Genomic DNA, 24,501 nt, shown 5'->3' on the forward strand with positions numbered 1-24,501 from the left:
CGCCCGGGTTAATGGCGCTACTACGGAGGTAATTAAATCTTGGTGGCTTTATATTACGAACCCGGTTATTAACGCTATTAAACCGGAAAACCGTTGGAATATGGACGAAACCGGTATAATGGAAGGCAAAGGATCTAATGGCCTAGTATTAGGGCTTAACGGGATCCGGCCGTTGCAACGAAAAGAGCCCGGAACGCGTGGTTGGACGACTATAATCGAATGTATATCGGCTACGGGCGTTGCCCTCCCTCCCCTCGTTATATTTAAGGGAAAAAACGTACAACAACAATGGTTTCCCACGGATTTAAGCCCTTTCGATAATTGGCAATTTCATGCAACCGAAAACGGGTGGACAAATAACCAAACGGCTATCGAATGGTTAAAAAAGGTGTTTATTCCGTATACCCAACCTTTAACCCCTGAAAAGCGGTTATTAGTTTTGGATGGCCATGGATCACATATAACGGACGAATTTATGCTTCTTTGCTTGCAAAATAATATTCAACTCCTATATTTACCCCCTCATTCGTCACACGTTCTTCAACCATTGGATCTATCGGTTTTTGGGCCGTTAAAAGAAGCTTATCGACGTCAACTTGGATTTGTTAGCCAATTTTGCTGTTCAACAGTTATTGGAAAACGAAATTTCCTACTTTGTTATCGAAAAGCCAGATTAAAAGCATTTATAGCAAAAACCATTCAATCTGGTTGGCGTACAACGGGGTTATGGCCGGTAAACTTGGTTAAACCACTTTTAAGCCCTTTTTTGTTAGAAAATAGCAACGCCAACGTTATAAAAGATAAAAACAACGGTTTGCAAAGGGATAAAACACCGGAAAGCCCAGCCCAAAAAATTAACGACCCGTCTTTACTTATTTGGAAAACCCCTAAAACGACCCGAGATATCCGACTTCAACTGCAAAAACTTTCCCAATCCAACAAAACCAACGCTACTTCACGTCTTTTATTTGCAAAAGTCCAAAAAAGCTTCGAAGCCAAAGATACCCTTTTGGCTAGCGCCCAGCAAAAAATCAGCTTATTGGAAGCACAACTGGAGGCAATACGGCCGGTTAAAAGGAGGAGGGTGGTTCCGGATCCAAACGAGCTTTTGGTTAACAAACAGAACATTATTGGATTGCAGGAAAATGATATAGAAAATTTGGAACCTTTAGCTGATGAAGAAGAGGTTAATGAACCGGAGAAGCGTGAAAACGATTGTATTTTTGTCCGTTGATAATTTTATATTTAAATCAGTTTATAAAAGTAGGCATTTCGTTGTTAGATTTTCAGGGTGCCGAACAGGGGGGGTGCCGAACAGGGGGTACGCAACGTTAGTTCGTTGGTTAACTTACTGACTATTCATTCCCACAGACGAATTACAAGTCATACTTGGCTATCTAGGTATATGCAATCAAAACAGGGTGTGGCTATCTCGCTTCAACGATTCGACTAAAGGCTACCTTGACGAACCTACACGATCAGTTATTCAAACTACGAATAAGACCTTGACAGTAAACATCTGCACAGGGTACCGTTACCACGCCACCAACAACACCGATACCACGATTCTTATTACCACTATCATCAGTTAAAGTTGGCGGTTAGCGATTCGGATTGTGCTTTAAGACTGTAGATGTGAAATAGATCACGACACCACGACACGTATATTAGCAGATTAGCATTGGGCACAGCCAAGTTGTAGGTTGAATAAGGAAAGTAGGAATCATGGTGGTTCGCTACGATTCGATCAAATCACTGCCATATGGTGCCTTTCGTCAGGGGGTCAGCCCTCTGAATCTTACACCTTGGAGTAATTGTTTGCACTGTAAAAATATCTACATTGTAGTGATTCACTAATTCTAGATCGTTGTTATCTAACAGTCAAACCTTGAAGATATACGTATCTTCGTTTAATCATTTTCAGCGTGCCACGGTCAAAACCTCGCATTTTTACCATACAACGCATGGTACGGTTACCAGGTTACCTAGTCATGTGAATCCAAAGCCCATTCCACTATCCCTTGCTCTACTCCAACGACGTTTGTAGATCCCACATGGTAGCGTACAAGCCACCACTGGCCAGCAGTTCCCTGTGCGTTCCAGACTCGACCACAGAGCCCCGGTCAACAACGTAGATGCAGTCGGCATTCTTGACCGTGCTCAGCCTCTGTGCCACGGCAATGGTGGTTCTGTGCAGCGCCGCCGAGCCGATAGCCTTTTGCACAATCTGCTCCGAGACATTGTCCAGCGCCGACGTGGCCTCGTCCAAGAGGAGCACGGCAGGGTTGCTGATCAGCGCGCGCGCAATGGCGATGCGCTGTCTCTGGCCCCCAGACAGCGACATGCCCCGGTGCCCGACCGCCGTGTTGAGCCCGTCGGGCAGGGATGCTATGGTGTCCTTGAGCGCCGCGGCTTCTATGGCGGCTTCCAGCTGGAGCGGGGATACGCGCGAGGGATCGGCCGCCGAGAAGAGTAGGTTTTCGCGGATGGTGCCGGAAAACAAGACCGTGTCCTGCGTGATGTATGCCATGTGCCGCCGGAGAGACGAGACCCGCAGCTTGCGAATGTCCAGCCCGTCCACCAGGACGCTCCCAGCCTGGGGATCGTAGAAGCGCAGGATCAGAGACAGGATGGAACTCTTGCCGCTGCCAGATGGGCCCACCAAGGCAACCAGCTGGCCCTTGTGCGCGGCGAGGTTGATGCCCCTGAGCGTGGGCGCACCATCGGAACCTTTGCCGGGGTACGAAAAGACGACGTTGTCCAGGGCGATCAGACTGGACACTTTAGATGCGGCCAGACCCGCGGCGTCCGTCGCGGAGTCGATGGGCGGTTCCTGGGCCAGCAGATCCATGATGCCGCGCAGGGCGGCGGCGGCCTTGTGCACGTCGGGGAGGAAGCCGAAGCAGGCGCCGGCGGACGGGGTGGAGGTGACGACGGCGGTGAAACAAATAAAGAATTGTAGCATGGTGGCCTGGCCGGAGGCGATGAGGGTGCCGCCGTAGTAGAAGCAGGCCGCGAAGCAGAGGTACTGCGCGGCCTGCGACACGGCGAACACGAGGCAGGCGCGGTTTGCCAGGGCGGCGCTCGAGCGTCGGGCGGCGGCCAGGGTCTCGCAGAACTCGGCCAGGACCGAATCCTCCAGCTGCAGCGAGGCCACGGTGGACATGCCGTCGATGACCTCGGTCGCGTAGCCCACGGCGTCGGCGTAGAGCTTCCTGCCCTGCTGCTCTCTCGAGCTGGCAAAGGCGCCGTACAGGTAGCCCGACGCCAGCAGCAGCGGCACCACGGCCGTGAACACGAGGCCGAGCTTCCAGCTCACCGCTATGGCGAGGCAGATGGCCGACACGAGGCCCACCAGCCCGATGGTGAAGGTGCCAATGAGCGAGGCGCCGGCTCCGTTCAGCTCGCCGGGCAGTGACGACAACATGGTGGTCAGGGAGGTGGCAGGGTGCGAGTCGAAATAGGACATTGTCTGCTGCATCATGTGACCAAACGTTTTGTCTCGAACTTGAAGGATGAACCTTTCCGTGCAGACGGCCAGACTGAAACCCCTCATCATGGATGCCGTGAGCTGCACAACTGCCACGGCAATAAGCAGTGCTGACCAGTGATCGATGTTTTGGAGTGATTTCAAGCCAAGGGGGCGGTCGCCAAATGCAGAGATGGCCTAGGTGTGTTAGCTTTTTTTTTTTTCTTTTTTTTTTTCTTTTCTTTTCTGCTTCAAAAAGTGGTAAAGGAGGGTTTTCTTCTTACCTGTGCCACAACAAACGACTGCATCGTGGATGTGCAACCGCACACGACAGCACAGAAAATTCCAAAGATGAAAAGATGGCGGGACTGGAGGTAGACCCGAGCCGCAAATTTGAAAACCTGCCATGGTCTAAACTCCTCGGCTACTCTGTGTGGCGCGCTGGTTGCACAAGACTCCAAACACGCCGCGTCGCTCTTTTCATCCATCCTCGTTCCCGTCCCCGACACCAGCGACACGGTGCTCACCCCGAAATTCTGGCGATAGGGCAAGTCGGCGGCGACGCCCTGGGACTCGACGAGGTTGAAAAAGGCACCGCGCCGCGCGACGAGCTCTTGGTACGTCCCCTTTTCCACGACGCCCTGCTCGCCCAGGACCACAATGCAGTCGGCGCTCTGCGCGGTCGACAGGCGGTGGGCAATCATTACGACGGTCCGGTCTCGGCGCGCGGCGCTCAGGGCGGCCTGGATGAGGTTCTCGGAGACGGTGTCCAGCGCCGAGGTCGCCTCGTCGAGGAGCAGGATCTTGGGGTCGGAGATGAGCGCCCGCGCGATGGCCACGCGCTGCCTCTGCCCGCCCGAGAGGAGCGCCCCGCGGTCGCCGACCACCGTGTCGTACCCGCCGGGCTGCGCGACGATAAAGTCGTGCGCGCAGGCCTTGGTGGCCGCCGCGACGACCAGCAACCTCTCCCTCTCCGGCGTGTAGCGACAGCCCGTCTTGTGCAGGCCGAATGCGATGTTTTGGTGGATGGAGGTGTTGAATAGGATGGGCTCCTGGCTGACCACGGCCATGTTGCTGCGCAGCCATTCCACCGAGAGCTCGTCGAGGCGATGCCCGTCGAGCTCGATGGTGCCGTACTGCGGGTCGTAAAACCTCTGCAGCAAGCTGAATATGGTGCTCTTTTCACAGCCCGAGGCCCCGACCAGAGCGGTGGTCTTGCCCGCTTCGATGGTCAGATCTAGCCCGTTGAGGATGGGGACGTCGGGCCGGCTCGGATAGCTGAAATGTACATCTCTAAAAGCAAAACAGCCCTGCAGCTCGACGGGCTTTTCACCGCCGTCCGGTCTCGAGGTGATTGGCAGCGGGGCGTGGATGATGGAAAATATCTGCTCGGCCGCGGCGATGGCGCTGGTCAGGGCCTGGGCGCTGGGTGCAACGATGCCAAGCGAGGCCGTCCCGAGGAGGATTGCTAATCGTGTGTGCGTATATGTGTCAGTACTCAGCAAGGAGCAAACCGAGACAGATGTGCAAAAAGAAAAAAAGGCCTCACCTAGCAGGACCGTCAGGACGTCGCCAATGTCCACCTCTCCAGAAACAAAGAGCCTGGACCCCTGCCAAAAGGCCAGGGCAAAGAGCAGAGTCGCGATGCAGCCGATGCCAGCCATCATGGCGTCGCCCGCCGCCCTCGAAGCAGCCGCGTTCCGGAGACCCGAGCGCAGCACCTGCAGGTACTTGTCCGTCATCCTGCCCTGCGCGGAGCTGGCCATGACGCAGGATATGCCGCTGACGGCCTCGTGGGCGATCCTGGACGCCTCCCCCGCCGTGGCCATGGACCTCTCCGTGGACCGCTTGATGGCCCTGCCGCCGGCCGCGCCCACCAGGCCAAAGGCGACCAGGCCGCTGCTCATCATGAGGGACAGCTTCCAGTCGCGCGAAAACGCGATGCCGAAGGCCGCAATGACCCCCGCCACGGCGGCGAGCACCCGGCCGAGCTTGCTGGAGATCCCCTCCTGCATCGTGTCGCAGTGTGCGCCGATCTGCGTCGTCATGGCCCCGGGGCCGTGCTTGCTGGACCCGGCAACGCCTTGCTCGAGAATGGCGGCCAAGGTTCTCTGCCTGCGTTTTTTTTTGTTTGTTAGAGACACGCGCAGACTTGCATGGATTTCTATTCTGGGTCCCACCCACCTGATCTTGGCTGTGATGCTCTCGCCCGCAACTGTGAAGCCCATCCAGATGCCGTAGCTGGCAACTGCTTCGGCGCATGCCAGGTAAACAAAGTATAAAGACTTGGAGCCGAGGTGCGCCAGGAAGGTGTCGCGACTAAGCTGACCGGACGTCAAGCCTGCAAAGTCGCCAGCCAGCGAGCCGTAAAGAATTGTCTAGTTCAGTCAGTGTTTGTTGATTGTTTGTGTTACACATGGTCAGTGGTCACAGGTCAGCTATCCTACCATTATTGGCAACAGCAACCCCTGGACGGCCGAGGCAATAGTGCCGCCAGCTAAGAGCAGAGCATCGGCACGGCTTGAATATCCGAGCACCTAGAGCAGAGACAGTTTCACAAATCACAATGGTCAGCAAGATCTAACAATGGGCCGAATTTGCAATTACACATACCTTGCGCAGGACCTGGATAGTCCCGAGAGTAGGCGCCTCGTTTGTCATTTTGATTTTACTACAGTGTAACAAGTACTAATTTATTCGGTAATCAGGTGTGATAGTAGATATCATGTCCCAAAGGTGCGATGCCCAAACACACTTTGTCTTCACAAAGCTAAAGTACTTGGAAGAGATATATATTACAGTCCACGAGAACCTCAACCGCTCTGTCTAGCACCGCCTCTGACATGTATCTAGTCACGCATTCACCGAGCTGTTTACGTGGCCATTGAAGGACTCAAGTTGGTCGTCACCACGGGGCCAAAAGGCCGTCAAAGCCGCACCAAAATGCTCATGCCGTGGCATAAAAGGTACACCATGCTCGGGTATATCTTGGCTGATGCAATTCGTCAGGTTTGAAAAGCCAGTTTTTGTCGGTTTATGAGACATTGTCAAGACTTTGGACCCGGAAATGGCAGGATTGGATCGATTTGGTCCCTCGTTCAAGTCACGCACACATAAACCAAGATATACACACGGGTAAGCTGGAGTCACTCGTCAGCTTCAAAGTCAAATCCAAAGAAGCTTTCTGCTCCAGTAGCCATATGTGCAAAAGTCTGAATCGACATGAGTTTACCGCCTAGCTGATTAGAGATGAGTTGATATCGGACCGACCCGATGTTGCGACTTACATACTACGGATGCAGGCAAAGAAGCTACCCCTTGTTACCGTATGCGTGTGCCTGGGTCCTGGCCCTTTGTTAGCTTGACTGCTCATGGGAACCACCAAATACCTTAATTATTTCTCTTTAACACTATTACCAAAATCGGCAAAGCCTACAAAGTCTATATTAGCAGACACTGTACAGGGGGATCGATTTTTACCCCTGCCACCATAGTAGATAAATTAAGCAAAAAACACCTTCCCCCACCCCCCAAGTGCACGACAAAAAGCTTCTCGAAGCACAAAATCGGGAAGCCCCCTGTGTTTAGTTGACTGCACCCTCATCGTGGGCTTACTCTTACGGCTCCACTCTTCTTCCAGCGTTGCTGTATTACAATCCTGTTGTCAGTTGAATTTCACGCCTCTCTGCCCCAACCCTACCACCCAAGCCATCATGTTTGTCGTCCGGCCAGGAGTTGATCTGCTCGTTCAGAGACCATGGATTGCTGTGTTCTTGGCTGCTGCACTGTTGACTGCAGTCTGCATCTCACGGCGCCGCAAGCCGGACGATCTTGAGCACATCCCGTGTTCGGGCCAAGGCACGCCCCAGAAAAAGGCTGCAAGAGTACAGACTCCATGCAAAAAGACTGTACGGAGACGGCTACAAAAAGTTTCAATCGCTGTACAGGGTGCTTTCCCCTGAAGGTATGCTGTTGAAAATGTCGCAAGACGTGTTGAACCCAGTACCCACACAACTATTTGGACGCAGGCGGCTAACAGGATAGGTTACTATGTTTGCGTTCCATACCATTTGCTCAAATCATATGCATCGGCCAGCGAGGAAGTTCTCAGTCCCCATGCGCCATTCGAAGAGGTTTGCTTTTGCTACCAGATTTCCAACGCTGTGAGCTACACTAACAAGCGGCTAGTTTGTGGAAGCTTCCATCACGCAGATCAATGTGACCTCTCAAGCCCTCATACACTCTGTCAAACGGGACTTGACACCCTCGATTGGTACGTCCGCTACTGTCATCAGCAGAGTTGATTTTTTTTTGTTTCTAACCAGCAACAGGCAAAGCCACCCCCGAGCTGAGCCGCGTGGCCAGGGACGCCGTCCTCTCCGAGATCCCACAGTCCTCGGACTGGACCGAGGTCGACGTCCACCACCAGCTGGTCCGCATAGTGACCATAGTCTCGGGCTGGATGTTTGTCGGGCCCGACTTCTGCAGGACGGACGAGTACATGGACCTGGCCGCACACTACGCCGCCGACGCGTTTGGCGGCCCTTTGGTCCTGCAAATGTTCCCCAAGGCGCTGCGTTCCATCGTGGCGCCGCTGGTGCCACCGGTCCGCCGGGTCTGGAAGGCCCACCGCCGCATCGCCGCCCTCTTGGGCCCGGCGATCGCTCAAAGGCAGAGGAATACTGGTCCGGGCAGCCAGCCGGCCCCCGATGACATGCTTCAGTGGCTCATCGACAACCGCCACCAGTTTCCGGATGAGATCAAGGGCGATGGAGATATTGCTCGTCTGCAGCTGGCGCTGAGTGCTGTGGCCATCCATACGACAGCCCTGACGGCGACAGCAACGTGAGTTGAATGCTGCCTTTTTTCATTTTGGCAGATCCGCAGCTTGAGATTGTCTCTAATAGATTTTGTTGTCGCCAGTCTCTACGACCTCGCCGCCGAGCCGGAAATCATGCAAGATGTGCGAGAGGAGATACATCGTGTGCTGCAGGAGCACGACGGCAAAATCACATCCAAGATGCTGTTTGACCTCAAGCTTCTAGACGCCGTCTGCAAGGAGTCTCAACGGCTCAACCCAGCTGACCTGCGTATGTGTCTTGTCCCCTACCCACCACCACCTAATCATGTAACTCAGTCTGACCACCGCTGTTCAGTCTCGGCCCGCCGCAGGGTGATGCAGCCATTCACCTTTTCCGACGGCACCGCGGTCCCCGTGGGCACCATGCTAGCCGTCCCCGTCTACCACATCGGACGGGACCCGGCGCTGTTCCCGCAGGACCCCGAAAAGTTCGACCCGTACCGCTTCACCCGGCTGCGCTCCAAGGACGCCGAGGGAGGGGGCAACCACCTCCAGTTCGCGTCGGTGACGCACGGGACCATGGCGTTTGGGTGGGGCAAGCACGCCTGTCCCGGTCGCTTCTTTGCCGCCGCCGAGATCAAGCTCATCCTGCTGCACATGCTGCTCAACTTTGAGGTCTCCGTCGTCCCCGGGCCGGACGGGGTCAAAAGGTATCCGAATGTGGAAATGGGAAACATGGTGAGTGAGCTGAAAACCTTGTGCTTTCAATTTGTAACCTTGTTAACTGCGCGCTGACGAGGAAATGTTTTAGAACATGCCGGATTTCAAGCGTAGGGTGCTGTTTAAAAGCATTCGCGGGTGAGATTTTCAAAAGTATGGTGCACACTGTACGCTACAAGAGCAGAAGGCGTTACTCAAGAGTGACACTGCTGCTTGAGTTTATGCCATGTGTAGAGGAGTAAAATCGTTGGTCAAACTGTAATTATAGCTCAACTAGAAATAGGTCTAGAACTAGACTAGAATACGCGTATTACGCTAGTGCGAGTTACATTAGTGAAAAAGCTACCCATTTTTCACCCCCGTCATGTTCGCCAGCACGTCGCTCGTAAAATCCAGCAACAGACTCGCGTCGTGCGTGTGCCAGGCGGCGCCGGTCCACCAGACGTTCCCGACCCCCTGAAGCGCGTACAGCCGCCTGTAGAAGCCCTGCCCGATGGCCGCGCCGTCGACCATGCACGCAAACGGGCTGTAGTCCGCCACGGCCACAAACTCGACGCCGCCCTCGCCCGTCGCCGCCGGGCTGCCCGCGGCCCCCCGCAACCGCTGGATCGTCGCCAGGACCTCGGCCCTGACCCCCGCGGGGGTCTGGGTCTGCTTCTCGACCGCGGCCTGGGCGCCGTACCAAAAGGTGTGCAGGTCCGGCGCCGGCGTGGCTTCAAACACGTATATCCCCGGCATGGTGGGGACGGCGGCCTGGTTGGACCGGTCGCAGTTTTGCATCTCGAGGCGCGGGAGCTGGGCGCCGCGCACCACCCCGGCCCAGTAGTGGTTGCACGAGAAGCGCGAGAAGAGAGACTGCTCCTCTGCCGACGGCCCAAAGCCGGGCTCGAGGGCCGAGGGCGGTGGGATGGTCACGAGCAGCTTCCGCGTGCGGATCTTGGTCGCCCGTCTGGCGGTCGCGTTGCCGCCGACTGCGGTCTCCACCCACACGCTCATGTAGCCGTCCTGGTCGAGGGAGCGATCGAGTCTCGACACGGTGCTGGACAGGAAGAGACTGCCGCTCTGGGAAAACTCGGCCTCCGACCGCCTGTACAGCAGCCCGTTGTCGGGGGTGATGAGCATGGACTTTTGCTTGCTCTGGCGGACCAGCGCCGGGCTGAGTATCTTGGCGGCGTACAGGGTTGGCACCCGCATAAAGTCTCCGTACCCCTGGCCGATCTGGAAGGCCGTGTTGACAATGTCGCCCAGGCTGTGCATGTTGACAAAGTCGGCAAACGAAATCATGAGCTCGTCGGGTACCTGGTCCGGGAGGTAGTATCCCCTGTCCAGGTATGAGAAATTGGACTCCACCAGCTTCGCCCAGCGGTCCAGACCGTCCTGCACCGCCTGGCCCGGAGGCGGTTCAAAGCCGACCTCCTGGCCGCTTTTAAAGTCGTAATATGAACTCTCTCCCGTACACAAAATTTTCAGTATGGGCGCACGGACCATGCTGTTAACGTTTGCGCGGGACTTCCGCCTGTAGCCCTAACAGGCGCGCACACACGAAAAACTCTTCAACCTGTCGCCCTAAGCACCGTCACTACACGGAACGCCTTTCCTCGCAACACCCATGTATAATCGACAGATCTCCCCTTTGACGAGTTTTCCACTGATCGCGGTGAAGGAAGAGTCCGATCGGCGGTTCGGCGCGCCACCCGCATAGAGGCGCACAAGACAAGGCCCAATCTCGCGATGCGAGCCAGCGTGGCACAAAAAACTTTGCCAGCCGGAAAGGCAGGCGTCCTTCCCCGGAAGGCTAGACAATACGGTTTAAAAGAAAGGGAAATTAGGCTGAGAACCACCCGACGGTTCTTCGAATCGACAGGGCACCCTCTCACCCCCTCACACCTTCTGGGATTGCCTGCAGCGAGGAGGTAGTGCCGTTACGGGGGTTGGTTAGTTGTACGTGGACCGGAAGCACTGTGCCGGCGCGGCAGTCTCCAAAGGGTCCCGACAGCAAGACGTGGTCGGCCCATTGCTGGAGACGGCTTTGGGTAACGGGAAGCAAGAAACGTGGGCACGGCCTTGGTTCGCACCCTTGGTACACCCCGTGGACGGTGGGCCGTGGTGGAATAGTGTGACTGAGGCGCCCCATGCTTCTCACTCGCACTGGGAATCTGCGCCGGGTCTGGAGGACGGGAAGAACTCGATTGCATTCATGTCCACATTGTGGCGCTGGGCTAGCCCAGGAACCAACGGGGGACTAAGCTGTGGATGGACATGTACGGGGTGTCGCCGGCTTTTCGAAGCTTTCTACTCGCACTAGGGACGTACACCGGGGCAGATGATGTCGTCGGCATGTTAGGCGGAAGAGACGCTATTTTAGCCGGAGAGGACGGATGCGCGCGTCGGTCTACCAAGAGGCCTTTTTGTGGATGCGGTAGGCTTAAGGTGCAAACCTTGTATTTACGTGGCAGGCTGGGTATCCAGCGACTAGGAGGGCTCTAGCTGGCCTGTCCGTTAGAGGGTCTGGTCCAACCCTGTGACTATAGTTTACTGTAGGAAATGCAAGGGCTTTTAGGGCGGGCCTGGAATTTGCCGCAGGCTCCGCATCTATTACGCCGGAAAGCCACGTTTTCGACGCCGAGGCGATTGGCGCCCTAAAAGGGCTACAGGCGGCAGCCAAGGCCCAGCCAGGCGCCCGGATTTGGATTTGTGTGGACAGCACCTCGGTTATTTGGGGTCTTAGAGGCGACGCGCCGCGTTCGTCCCAATGGGCCTTTCTGGAGTTCCATAACCTTGTCGATCTACTCCGAAAACAAGGTACCGAGGTTCGGGTCCGTTGGTGCCCTGGGCACCAGGGAATCCCGGGAAACGACCGGGCTGACGAGCTGGCCAAGGCCGGCTCCGCCGGACCGCCGGACCCAGACCCGAGGGCTCAGCAAACCACGTATAGCGGTGCCGGCACGGTCCTCAGAGCCATTCTTTCGAATATAGAGAAGGACTGGTGGCGTAAAGAACTCTGTGAACGGTCCCCCGCATATAGGGAATGGAAATTCCAATACACACCGAGAAAGGAGCCCGAGGAACTGCGTTTGCCAAGACCCCTACTGGGCCATTATTTGGCCATGAGGACCGGCCACGGCGATTTCAAGGCCTACCATGACCGTTTCAACCACCAGGATGCAAACACCTCGTGTGCCTGGTGCTGGAAGCGGACCTCCCCTGAGCACCCGGTGCACTGCCGCTATTCGCGGGCGGTGTGGAGAAACTGGCCGTGGCCTGACAACGACCGGCCGGTCGGGCCGCCAGACCGCGCCCAACGCCGCAAATTCTTCCAGACAAGCCTCGGGCAACCGACAAGCTTTCAGGCGTTTTCGATAGCCACCAACTACTTCAGCGCCCGCCCCAGAGCGGCCCGCCAGCGCCCCGCGCGCCACGAACGCACTTTACGCCTAGGGACACCGATCGTAAACGACTCGAACTCTGACGAGGAATAGACTTACTGCCTTTTCACCCACACTTCACGGCACAAGCCGTCAGACGAACCCTCCGTGCACCTTAGGCACGGGGTCGCGTCAGTGAACTAACCCCCTAAGCAGGACCGGGCCCGAACCCGGTCAGGCACGATCCGCCTCTGCCCTCCTTGTTTTCCCCCTGTGTAAATAAAGAAGATAGAACGCGCGCCGAGATACCCCTCGGGAGGTTGCTAACGGCCGGCTAACAAGCCGGGCCGAGCCCGGCGTTAACTAATACTACTACTACTACTACTACTAAAGTCGTAATATTTGATTGCGTGGCTGGGGTCGTTGATGGGCGGTATCTGGGAGAAGCTGACGTTGTACCGCTGCATGTAGTCGCGCATCTTCGGGGTGTCCTGGAAAAAGACATTGCCATACTCGATGGCCACGCCGCTGGCAGGGTCGGTATAAGTCTGCGTGTGTCCACCTAGGTTGCTCTGCTTCTCAACCACTGCGAAGCTGTACCCTCTATCATGCAGCCAGGTTGCCGCGTAGCTGCCGGTCACGCCGCCGCCGATGATGGTCACGTCGCGGGTGAGCACATTCGACGTTGAGTTTGGGCCTCCAGCGTCGGTATCCGAGTCCACGCTGCCGGCCGCGTTGGCAGCGGCAAGGAATACGGTGGCCAGCGTCCGGGTGGCGTGCATGATGGTAGTTGTTGACAAACAATTATCAGCTTGGAGACCGGACAGTTTGGAAGGAAGTTTAATGCGAGGTGGACGGACCAGATGGTCGAAATCTTGGTGTAGAACCCTGTATAAGCCGTGTTTCAAAACGCGGTAGTTTAGCGCAAATGATATACCATGGCAAGTTTTTTTTTTTCTTTTCTTTTGTTTTTAAAGCTATTGAGAAACTCAATCGAGAAACCATAAAAGCTTAGACGCTATAGGCAATGTCCCTGAAATTACTTCAAGTGCGAGTCGTACAATTCCAAATCAAGCTAAACCAAAGTTTGCCCCGGCCTGCCGCCTGTGTAACGAACGTGCATACTATCAAGGTCCGTTCCGCCAGAGCTTATGTTAACTTCCGATTTCGCGTAACCTTTTGCTTTTGCCAAGGAGTTTAATGTTACTGAGGTAGTTGACTCGTGCACAGTCAGAACCATAATAGCTTTTGCTTGACCAACTGGTGGTTTCCGCAACAAATATCTCATTTGAATCCTAATCTAAACTTGAGTAATTTGCGGGCTTCCTTAGCCTCTCAAGATTCCAAGGTGACGTGGATAAACTTTTGGTAAGAGCCAGGCCATACTGGATACATTTCCTTGATGCAGAACCTCGGGTCAACAGTGGTGAACAAGGCCTTCCATTCCTGGGCGCTGCGCTCACAGGCATTGTGCAGGGCAAACATGGTCAAATCCGAGATGCTGCAGCTGGTTAGCAAAATGTCCCATAATTTACCAAAAAGTAGAGATTGTTTGGCTACACCCACCGAGAGTAGTGCTGCTCGTCGGCTACCTCGCAACGCTCAGGCAGTACCATGTCGCATATTATGATTCGGCTGCCCGCCTTGAGCGCAGGCATGAGGTTCTGCAGGATGTCTTTGCACTTGACATCCGACCAGTTGTGAAAGACGGCTCGGAAAAAGTACACATCGGCCTGCCGCACCGGCTGGGGGCCGGAGAACATGTCGTACGCCTTTAGTTCGATGCGGTGGCCGGCGTCGCCATCCACCAACACACCCCCCGGCTGCGACTCCTGGCTCTGGGCGCGCTCCACAAGAGCCGGCATGTCCTCGACGACAAAACGCAGATGCTTCGTGGCCTTGGCGATGGCGAGCGATCCGTAGCCGTGGTTGCCGCCGACGTCGACAAAGACCGCGCCCGGCTTGTCCAGCTCCTGCCAGAGGGGATACGAGGCGAGGCCCTTGGCGTCGGCGGGGCTCATGATGGCTTTGAAGCAGGCCTCGTCGGGGAAGTTGGTCATGGACCCGTCCTTGTTGTGTGCGAGGTCAAACGCCGACTGCGGCGGGTCCTGGTCGCCCTTCCACCCCCTGGAGGCCTCGACCAGCTTTTCCATCGACGGGAGGACCGTCTCGATGGTGAAGCGGCACAGAGATTGAATGCCCGGGAGGGCAAACAGCTTGGACACCTGCGTGTGCTTGACAAGCCCGGGCTCGGGCTCGCAGTACACGCCTTGGCAGATGGCAGTCCTCACAATCTTGGCCAGGGCGCGCTCGTGGATGCCCACCGTCCGAGAGAGGTCCGCAAACGTTATGCCCTCGTCCGGGACATGCTGGGCCAGGTTGAGGTCGGTGAGCGCCCTCATGACGGCAACGTCGTAGGCCTGGCCCACCAGTCAGCAGGGAAGTCTTGGATCCTTTTTGCCTGGATCTACTCACCTTGGTCAGGTACTGATGCAGGCATTGGTCGACCGTCATGTCCGCCATGCGGAGCCGCAGCGAACCGTCAATGATGGCCTGCCGGGTGTTGACATAGTCCTCGTCCTCCTCACGGGAACTGGGGAACTGCTTGCCGTTGGCTACAAAAGCGTCATACTTGCGTGTGTAGGCAAGCAATTCCTCGACCATGGGAGTGAGTGCCATGATTGATCAAGCGCGCTATAGTAGATGGTGTCCACTGACGGTACATACGAGCATAGAATGGTCTTGGACGGGGTTCTCTGTTCAAAATGGATCCTATTTATTCCTACAACATTAAAGACTGCACGCGACACGTAAAGTTTATTGCGACCAGGAGAAGTTTAACCTCTGGTAAAGTTAGCGAGCAACAGCAGTTGGAGTTACATGCCCTCTCACTGCTCAGGATAATGAAAAGGACAGCTAATGGCGAATGTCACAGGTGGCGCCTGGCGGATAGCAAAAATACTTGATTCCAGTCAGGAAGCATTACTATTTTGTTACCAGTTGCCATGGATCATCTATCTTGTTAGCTGGTCTGCAAAAACTTGATTTCAATGTGTCATGAACATATCAAGACTAGGTTCTGGCAATATTTCTAGAGATAAGATGTATTTCCATAACAGGGACAAGTTGCCAGTATGAAGATAGACTGCGCACCGGGCTAGAATCGACAGAGGTCGAATTTAAACTTCACGTCTTTTTTGATATAATCTCATAATACTGCTCCTAGTCAAGCTACAATCTATGATTCAAGACTGCATGGCTGCAAGAGGTTAGATGCGAGGTACGGAGTATTCGTATATGTTTGTTTTCAAATGGTCGCACTCCTGCAAGCTGCAGCACTTTCCATATAACTTAATTGTCTAAGTGGATTTCACTAGTCGCAGTTAAACATTTTAAAGTCTGGTTGAAGCTTTGGAAAGATATCAACATGTCGTTCTAGAAACAGGACTAAACTCAATTGCGAGTCGTGTTCTAGAAAGGCCAAGGTTTCTTTGGTAGATTTCTAGAACAAAAGCCTGATTTGGCCGATATTTGAGTGTATAAGTGGAAAACAGACGAATTAGACGGGTATAAATCACACCATTCGAATCAAGGCCTGGTATCGTTGCAGCCTTTCCTGAATTTAATGAAAATTGCGAAAAAGCTTAGATAAGCTACGACAGCTGCAGCAGTGCAGAGTAATATGCCGTGCAACTGCTCAACTAAAAGGTGTTGTATAACTTGTATTATACTGTGGCTGGCGACTGTATAGGCTTCAAATTTCAAACTTAGCGCAAGGGCCGCATGTCGTGTGGTATTTTGCGGACATCGGATCAAATACATTTGTGCGCATAGGTTCTCTTGATCTGAATGGGCATTGAAAACCCGACACAAATTGCACATGGCTGGAACTTCAGCCCACCTACCACTGCCCTTGAACTTGACAAGTTGACCCTGTTTCCCACCAGTCCAACGTCGACGGGCGCCTCAAGGTCACACGATGGAAAGAATCAGCATCAACAACGATGAGCGCTCAATCGCCATAATCGGTCTATCATGCCGCTTCCCAGGCCAGGCAAAGGACCTGGACGGGTTTTGGGAAATGCTCTGCAGGGGAACATGTAAGCAAGCCTCAAACCTCGTTGCATAGCTCTTGGGGCCTGGCCGCTGACATCTTCCAAGCCGCGCACTCCACGGTGCCAAAGGACCGCTTCAACGTCGAGGCCTTCTCGTCCGGACCAGGCGGCGGGATAAACACCTCCCGCACCGACGGTGGCCACTTTCTCTCGTCCGACATTCGGCGATGGGACGCCAACTTTTTCGGCGTGACGGCCGACGAGGCCATAGCCATGGACCCGCAGCAGAGGCTGATGATGGAGCTGGCGTTTGAAGCGTTTGAGAACGCGGGCGTGACGCCTCCCCAGCTCGACGGCTCCAGCACGGGGGTCTGGATGGGCGTCAACAGCAACGACTGGCGCGAGACGCTCTTTCGAGACGCAGAAGCCGCGCCCCTGCACACCTGGACGGGCACGGGGCCGGAGTACATCTCGGGGAGGGTGTCGTGGTTTTTCAACCTGCGCGGGCCCAGCATGACGGTCAACACGGCGTGCTCGTCCAGCCTGGTGGCCCTGCACGAGGCGAGGAACGCGATCCTGGCCGGCGACTGCAAGATGGCCCTGGTCGGCGGCGCCAATCTCATTTTCAACCCAGAGTACTACATGTACTACTCCAACCAGCTGTTCTTGTCGCCCGATGGAAGATGCAAAAGCTTCGACGCGTCCGGCGACGGCTTTGGCAGGGGAGAAGGCCTCGGTGCCGTCATCCTCAAACCGCTGAAAAAGGCGCTCGAGGATGGAGATTCCATCCGTGCGATACTCAGGAGTAGTGGTGTAGGCCAGGACGGCTGGACGAGCGGCATCACCCTCCCCAATGCCGATGCGCAAGCGGACCTGATTCGAGCGGTTTATGCGGACGCCGGGTTGGATCCGCGCATGACTGGATACGTCGAAGCTCACGGCACGGGGACCAGGGTTGGCGACCCAGCCGAGCTTGAGGCCATTGCCAAGGCCATGGGCACGGTAGGGAGAGCGAAGCCGCTGCTCGTTGGATCGGTCAAGACAAATGTAAGTCCTTGGGATATGCCATGATGATTTTAGAGCTTACCAGTGTTAACAAGATATCAAATAGATTGGTCATCTAGAAGCGGCGGCTGGAATAGCAGGACTGGTCAAGTCGATTCTGATGTTGGAAAATGCACAACTACCACCGACCATCGGCATCAAAGATCCAAATCCCAAGATCAAGTGGGACGAGTGGAAGTTGCAGGTGAACCAGGCGCTTTCCCCATGGCACCAGGAGCCTGGTCAACCGAGACGCATCGGAATCAGCTCGTTTGGCGCCAGCGGAACCATTGCCCATGCGATCATTGACGAGGGAGGCACATCGAGCAACGACGAGCATGAACCACCCATACGGCCACCATTCCACACCGGGCCACATTACCAACTCGTCACGGTCAGCGCCGCCGACAAGGACGGCATTAGACGTCAAGCACAGGCTTTGGAGCAATACTTACAGCAATGGTTGAAGAGAACATTGCCGTCATCTCAGCAAGAGGCGGCCTATCTGGGGCGGCTGGCATATACGCTCGGGACCAAGCGAGCCGACTTGTCGTACCGCTCATTCATGGTCGTTGACAAGATACAAGACCTGTGCACGCAGCTAGTGCCCGATTCCTCAGAGAGCAGTTCCGAGTCAGCGCCTGCCATCCTCAGGGCCGCAGCGGGCAATACGAGCAGCGACGGCTCCCGCCTGCGTATCGGCATGATCTTCACGGGCCAGGGGGCACAATGGGCTCGCATGGGCATCGAGCTGCTGAGGTACGAGGTCTTTGCGCAGAGCCTACGGCGGGCAGATGAGTATTTCCGAGAGAGCCTCGGGTGTGCGTGGTCGGTGCTGCAAGAGCTGTCTGCGGACAAGGACCGATCGAATCTGAAAAGGGCCGAATACAGCCAGCCTCTATGCACCGCACTCCAGGTCGCACTGGTGGATCTTTTGGATTCTTGGGGGATCCAGCCGGCAGCGGTCGCCGGACACTCGAGCGGCGAGATGGCCGCGGCCTACGCGATAGGGGCCCTCTCCGCAGAAGACGCCTGGGCGGCGGCGTACTGGCGCGGCAACCTCGACGGCAGGACCAGTCAGCCCCGCGGTGCCATGCTGGCTGCTGCCATGTCCGAACAAGCCGCCCAGGCCCTGATCGCCCAAGTGCCGCGGTCCAAGGGCATCGTCGTGGTCGGCTGCGTCAACTCGCCCTCGAGCGTCACGCTGTCCGGCGACGAAGCGGCCGTCGTGGCGGCGTCGCAGCTGATCACGGAGCAGGGCGTCTTCAACCGACGCCTCCACGTCGATGCCGCCTACCACTCTCCCCACCAATCGCGCCTTTCGGACGAGTACCTCATGCGCATCCTCCACATCGCGCCCAAGCCGATCAAGGCCGGCCGCGGCATGTTCTCCACCGTGACCGGCAGGGCGGTGCTCAACGAGCGGGCGCTGGGCCCGACCAACTGGGTCCGCAACCTGATCTCGCCCGTCCTGTTTGCCCAGGCGGTCGAGGCCATGCTGGTCTCCAAGGAGGCCAACGTGCAGCTCCTGCTCGAGGTCGGGCCGCACGGCGCACTGGCCGCGCCCTGCCAGAACATCATGTCCAAGGCCGGCGTCACGGTGCCCTACCTCTCCGTCTTGAGCAGGGACAAGGACGCGGTGGTGACCAGCCTGGCCGCCGCGGGTGAGCTCTGGGCCCGCGGGGAAAACATCCACATGGCCGCCGTCAACCAGCCTAGCCTCGACGGCGTTCCTCTGCAGCAGCTGATCGACCTGCCCCCTTACCAGTGGAACCATGAAAGGTCGTACTGGAGTGAATCCCGGCTGACGACCGAACATCGCCACCGCCAACATGCCCCTAGCCGCTTCCTCGGGACGCCCCTGCCCACCCTGGTCGAGGGCGAGCATCTGTGGCGGGCTTTGATCCGCCCCAGCGACGAGGATTGGCTCCTCGACCACAAGATCCAGGGCGTCATCGTCTACCCCGCCGTCGGGTACATCGCCATGGCCGTCGAGGCAGCCCGGCAGCTGGCCGCTGATACGACGGGCCAAGACGGGTCCGGGGATTCCAGCAGCCCCAAGTTGCGGGCTTTTCACTTTCGCGAGGTTGAGTTTCTGGCCGCCACCACGGCCCCAGGCGAGGACCAGGTCATCGAGATTACGATATGCGTGAGGCCAGCCCCGGGTTCTCTGGGTACCTCGTCGGATTGGCATCATTATACCATTTCGTCGTGCACCGACGGCAAAACCATCACCAAGGTCTGCACCGGCCTTTTCAAAGTCGAGTATGAGCCGGCGGCCGGGTCCGCCGAGGCCTACGAGCTGGCCGAGGCCGATCGGGAGGTGCAGGCGCGTCTGCTTCGGGCCAGGGCCGATTGTCGCCGGCGAGAGAACCCAGAGAGCTTCTACATGGAGCTGTCTCGGATCGGGCTCGAATTCGGCCCCGCCTTTCGCAACATGTCGGAAATCTGGATGGGCAAGTCCCAAAGCTACTGCACCGTCGACGTCGTGAACCCCTCGTCGAAACGCGCCAGCGACGAGCGGCGGCCCTTTATCATCCACCCGGCCACCTTTGACCCCGTACTGCAGACCATCACCGCCGCGCTCGGCCTCCCCTCTCGTACGCCGGTGCCCACGGCCATCGAGGAGCTGGTCATCTCGGCAGACATCCCCTGCGAGGTGGGACGGCGCCTGCACGTATGCTCCAACGCCGTGCCGCGGGGGAACTACGACATCCTGAGCGACATCTGCGCGCTGGAGGAGGAGTCCAGCAGGCCGGTCATGCTGCTGCGCGGGTTCAAGGCCAGCCAGCTGCCGCCGAGCGACCTGGTCGGCGCGCTGGACAAGGCTCACAAGATCTGCGGCCGGATCGAGTGGAGGCCGTCGCTGGAGCTTTTGCTGTCTCGCCAGGAGGATCTGCGAAACGTGATTCTGAATCGCATCAATGGTGAGGGGGAGGCTTTGAATGAGGTAAGCGAGTGGCTTGATGTTGTGGAATTGCTTGAGTGGTTTGTCGCTTGTCGTTTGTCGTTTGTCGTTTTACGTAATGTGGCAAACGGCTGCCTACAAAACTCCGTACTAACAGTTCGCATCTCTTTAGTACATGCAAATCCTGTGCCACAACTTCCCAGAGGCTTCAGTTTTGGAAATTGGAGTCGATCCCGACGATTCCCTCGCCCCAAAACTCTCTCTTCCATGGCATCATGTTTTGGATTGGGAAACTGCAGTTTGTACCAGGGATGGTATCCAGTATTCGTCGACAGCTGGGGGCAAAGACTCCAGTGACAAGCAGGTGGACGTTGTCGTCCTTCGGCAACTTCCGCCGGACGGAGAGTTTGGCGCTTTGTTGACCAAAATCACCGACAAACTCGACAAGGAGAGTCCTCTGGGCTTTGTATGCATCACCACTTGCATTGAAGTTGCCGAAAAGGCTCTGACGGAGCGAAACGCCAGGCCTCTGCTGTCCATCCATGACCCAAAGACTGAACAGGGCCTCTTGGTCTTTAAAGCCGCTGGAAAAGAACCGGCACCCCTTCTCTCCAAATCCAGGAGTGCCGCCGTTGTCTTGCATTCGAACCAGCCATCCGCCCTCGAAGCCGACGTGAGCCGTCACTTGAAAAAGCACCTCCAGCAAATCGGGATCGACACCACAGCCAGCCGGTGGGAGGACGTTGCCAACATTCCCGCCAACGCCCACGTTGTTTCGCTTGTCGAAATCAGCAGCGCAGTCATCGAGACGCTCGACGAAGCCGATTTTGCCAAGGTCAAAACCCTTGTTTCGAACACGAGCGAGATACTATGGATCACCAGCGAAACCTCCGAGTCTGAAGGAATCGCCGTCCGGGGTGCCGTTGACGGGTTTTCGCGGAGTCTCAGGAGCGAAGAGGCCAGGGTCTCGTTCAGGGTTGCACACTTTGGCCAGCGGGTCGAAGCAGACGCCGAAAAGATGGCCGGGGTGATTATGCGTCTCGCGATGAACAAGACGCGCGATCACGAGTTCAGAGTCGAGGTGCTGGGTGATGATTTCGTCGCTTTTACTTCCCGCGTCGCTCAGGAGGAGATGCTCAGCGACTACGTCCAGAAAAAGACGGGGACTGTGAGCGAGGCGCGGATATTACCTCATCATCCTCATGAAAGCCCAAAGCAAATCCCCGACAAGGACAGACCCGTCATCAAGCTAGACATTGCTGAGCGAGGAAGGCTTGAAACTCTTCATTTTGTCGAACACCAAAACGAAAGCCTTGAATTAAAGGAAGACGAAGTCGAAGTTCAAGTGGAAGCGTCTGGTCTCAAGTAGGTCACACACAATCCCCGCCGCTCAGAGCCTCAGATATGACACAAAGCTGACCAAATCTTAGTTTCAAAGACATAGTCATCGCCTTGGGCCGCGTCCCGGGAACAATGGAGGGAGCAGAAGGCAGTGGCATCATTACACGAGTTGGCAGCTCTGTGGCAGGGCTTCATGTTGGCGACCGCGTAGTCTGCCTCTGCATTGGCATGCATTCTTCCCTGGTTCGGGTACCATCTTCTGCGTGCCGCAAGATGCCGGATTCCATGTCGTTCGCCGAGGCCGCCTCTCTGCCCGTGGTGCACTGCACCGCCTACAACGCCTTTGTGCGCATCGCGCGCATGGACGAGAACGAGACGACCGACGTGCGACCGTCTGTGCTGATCCACGCCGCCGCGGGCGGGCTGGGCCAGGTGGCCATACAATACGCGCAGCACTTTGGCATGGAGGTTTTTGCAACGGTGGGCTCGGCCGCCAAGCGCGAGCTGATCAGCCGCCTGTACGGCATCCCCGACGACCACGTGCTGAGCTCCCGCGACACCAGCTTCGCCATGGCCGTCAAGCGGATGACGGGCCAGCGCGGCGTCGACATGGTCCTCAACTCCCTCTCCGGCGAGATTCTGCGTCAGAGCTGGCAGTGCCTGGCTCCGGGCGGCACGTTTGTCGAAGTCGGCAAGGCGGCCATCGACAGCGTCCGGCCCCCCGGGAACGAGGTCGGCGCCACCTATACGGTCTTTGACCTCGAGCACATCGTCCGTCGCAACCCGCGCCTGGCCGGCCGCCTTCTCGACGGAGCACTGCACTACGTCCGCAGCGGCCTCGTCAAGCCGCCCAGCCCCTGTCGCGTCTTTCCCATCGGCGACGTGCACGAGGCCTTTCGTCTCATGCAGACGGGCCAGCACATGGGCAAAATGGTCTTTTCGTGGTCTGGGGACACCACCGTGCCCGTCCTGAAGCCGAACCCCTTCTCGGTCGTGGCGTCGATGCCGTCCCGACTCGACGCCGACGCCACCTACCTGCTCGTGGGTGGCCTGGGTGGAATCGGCCGCAGCATCTCCCGCATGCTCGTCGACATGGGCGCCCGCAAGCTCTGCTTCATCTCCCGCTCCGGGCTGTCCTCCCCGCCTGCTCGAGCCCTCGTCGCCGAGCTGCAGGCCCTCCAATGCCGCGTGACGGCGTATGCCTGCGACGCCGCCGATGCTTCGCAGCTTGCTCGAACCATTGCCAGCTGCCAGAGCGATTCCGGTCCTGTCCGCGGAGTTGTGCAGTGCGCCATGGTGCTCCGGGACTGCACCTTTGCCAATATGGAATTCTCACAGTGGAGCGACGCCGTCCGTCCCAAGATCCAGGCGAGCTGGAACCTGCACAACATCCTGCCCGACCTCGAGTTCTTCACCATGCTGGCCTCGTTCGCGGGCTACTTTGGCAACACGGGCCAGAGCAACTACGGCGCCGGGTGCGCCTTTCAAGACTCGCTGGCCCGACACCGCAGATCCATCGGCAAGCCCGCCGTGGCCTTGGACCTCGGCATCGTCAACGACGTCGGCGTCCTGGCCGAGACGGGCCTGACGGACAACCTGCGCGACTGGGCGCCGCACTTCGGCATCCGGGAGCGCCAGCTGCAGGACCTGATCCGCATCTCGATCCTCGACCAGCTGACCGGCCGGCCGGCCATCCCGGCCCAGGTGCCCACGGGCTTCGCCTCGCTGCGGGCCGCCGACCTGGCCGGCATCCGTCGCCCCGTGTACCTGGACGATGCGCGGTTTTCCGTCCTGGCCGCGGACGGGCTGCTGGAGTCGCAGACGGCCAGCGGGCGACGGCCGGGGCGCGGCTCGTCCTTCCAGCACCGCCTCGAGGCGGCGAGGGTCGCTCGCGCGGGCGGCGAGGTCTCGGCGATCGTCGAGGAGATGCTGACGCACAAGGTGGCGCAGTCCCTCAAGGTGTCGGCTGACGAGATCGATCCGGGCAAGAGCCTGCCGTCGTACGGGATCAATTCGCTCGTCGCCATTGAGATACGCAATTGGATCTTTAAAGAGATCAAAGCCAACGTGGCCATTTTCAACATTATTGCTCCGGTTCCATTGAGCAAGCTGGTCGAGGATATCGCCACTGGGCTGCTAGTTAGTAACTGATTGGTTATGTTTTCTGAGAGCCTGAGAGGTCAATTTCAAAGAACCATCACGCGCTAATCCGGATTTTGTTAAATAATTCCGCGAACCAACTGGACTTTGTGCGCTCAGAGCAAAGCTCTAGAGTCTGGAATGAGCTATGCAGAAAATAAGAGATAACAGAACCTTGAGACAACCGTCCCACTCCGGTGTCTACTGTCTAGGTACTTTGGTGTAGGCCCAGGTACAGCAGCTAACCAGAGCTCGCGGTAGTAGCAGAATGGGAACTAGAGGACTTGCGGAGTCAGTGGTTAAATTACCCAATAGTAGTCCTTGCACGGCAGAATTAGATATACTTATACACGTCCTGTCAGCAATACGCATTGGTGTCCAGGCTTGCTGAATTACACCTTCTCCTTATGTTTCATGTCTTTTGCCGTTCTGGACTTGGAATTATCCTTCTCTCCCAACTTTACTCGACTGTATCTCCTCGAAAGCAATCGGGTTCATGTATTGGTCAAAGAAGCCAGCATTGTGAAGATGGCAAGGTAGAGACGTCGGACACCCGGGTGGCGAGTCCTTGGGGTTAAAGTTGTTCGCAGGGATCTGTAGCACGGGTGCAGGCCAAAAAACCACCCCTTGTCACTGTATGTGTGAGCGTGGACGTTTAT

General features: G+C 56.8%; 6 protein-coding genes across 6 annotated transcripts; 2 read left to right on the forward strand and 4 right to left on the reverse strand.

Moving 5' to 3' along the window:
* Window positions 1-2,026: 2,026 nt before the first annotated feature.
* On the reverse strand, window positions 2,027-6,130 carry MGG_00239 (multidrug resistance protein 1; the record flags this gene model as incomplete). Its single annotated transcript, XM_003718818.1, has 6 exons — window positions 2,027-3,667; window positions 3,754-4,937; window positions 5,019-5,580; window positions 5,650-5,847; window positions 5,917-6,006; window positions 6,083-6,130. 6 exons carry the CDS (start codon window positions 6,128-6,130, stop codon window positions 2,027-2,029), a joined length of 3,723 nt encoding a protein of 1,240 aa, XP_003718866.1.
* A 1,052-nt stretch (window positions 6,131-7,182) lies between these two features.
* MGG_00238 (ent-kaurene oxidase) lies at window positions 7,183-9,132 on the forward strand (the record flags this gene model as incomplete). The annotated part of the gene is made up of 7 exons (XM_003718819.1): window positions 7,183-7,377; window positions 7,498-7,632; window positions 7,658-7,742; window positions 7,801-8,314; window positions 8,393-8,559; window positions 8,626-9,008; window positions 9,082-9,132. The coding sequence occupies 7 exons, from the start codon at window positions 7,183-7,185 to the stop codon at window positions 9,130-9,132; spliced, it is 1,530 nt and encodes a 509-aa protein (XP_003718867.1).
* Window positions 9,133-9,223: 91 nt separating this feature from the next.
* MGG_14706 (uncharacterized protein) lies at window positions 9,224-10,478 on the reverse strand (the record flags this gene model as incomplete). The annotated part of the gene is made up of 1 exon (XM_003718820.1): window positions 9,224-10,478. The coding sequence occupies one exon, from the start codon at window positions 10,476-10,478 to the stop codon at window positions 9,333-9,335; it is 1,146 nt and encodes a 381-aa protein (XP_003718868.1). The 3' UTR covers window positions 9,224-9,332.
* Window positions 10,479-12,714: 2,236 nt separating this feature from the next.
* On the reverse strand, window positions 12,715-13,137 carry MGG_17495 (uncharacterized protein; the record flags this gene model as incomplete). Its single annotated transcript, XM_003718821.1, has 1 exon — window positions 12,715-13,137. The coding sequence occupies one exon, from the start codon at window positions 13,135-13,137 to the stop codon at window positions 12,715-12,717; it is 423 nt and encodes a 140-aa protein (XP_003718869.1).
* Window positions 13,138-13,690: 553 nt separating this feature from the next.
* On the reverse strand, window positions 13,691-15,034 carry MGG_00234 (sterigmatocystin 8-O-methyltransferase; the record flags this gene model as incomplete). Its single annotated transcript, XM_003718822.1, has 3 exons — window positions 13,691-13,856; window positions 13,922-14,775; window positions 14,831-15,034. 3 exons carry the CDS (start codon window positions 15,032-15,034, stop codon window positions 13,691-13,693), a joined length of 1,224 nt encoding a protein of 407 aa, XP_003718870.1.
* A 1,300-nt stretch (window positions 15,035-16,334) lies between these two features.
* MGG_00233 (fatty acid synthase S-acetyltransferase) lies at window positions 16,335-23,854 on the forward strand (the record flags this gene model as incomplete). Its single annotated transcript, XM_003718823.1, has 6 exons — window positions 16,335-16,455; window positions 16,517-17,457; window positions 17,522-18,087; window positions 18,130-20,404; window positions 20,535-21,727; window positions 21,793-23,854. The coding sequence occupies 6 exons, from the start codon at window positions 16,335-16,337 to the stop codon at window positions 23,852-23,854; spliced, it is 7,158 nt and encodes a 2,385-aa protein (XP_003718871.1).
* Between the last annotated feature and the right edge of the window lie 647 nt (window positions 23,855-24,501).

This window comes from Pyricularia oryzae, chromosome 5 (genome assembly GCF_000002495.2).
Source record: "Pyricularia oryzae 70-15 chromosome 5, whole genome shotgun sequence".
NCBI classification, from domain to species: Eukaryota; Fungi; Ascomycota; class Sordariomycetes; order Magnaporthales; family Pyriculariaceae; genus Pyricularia; species Pyricularia oryzae.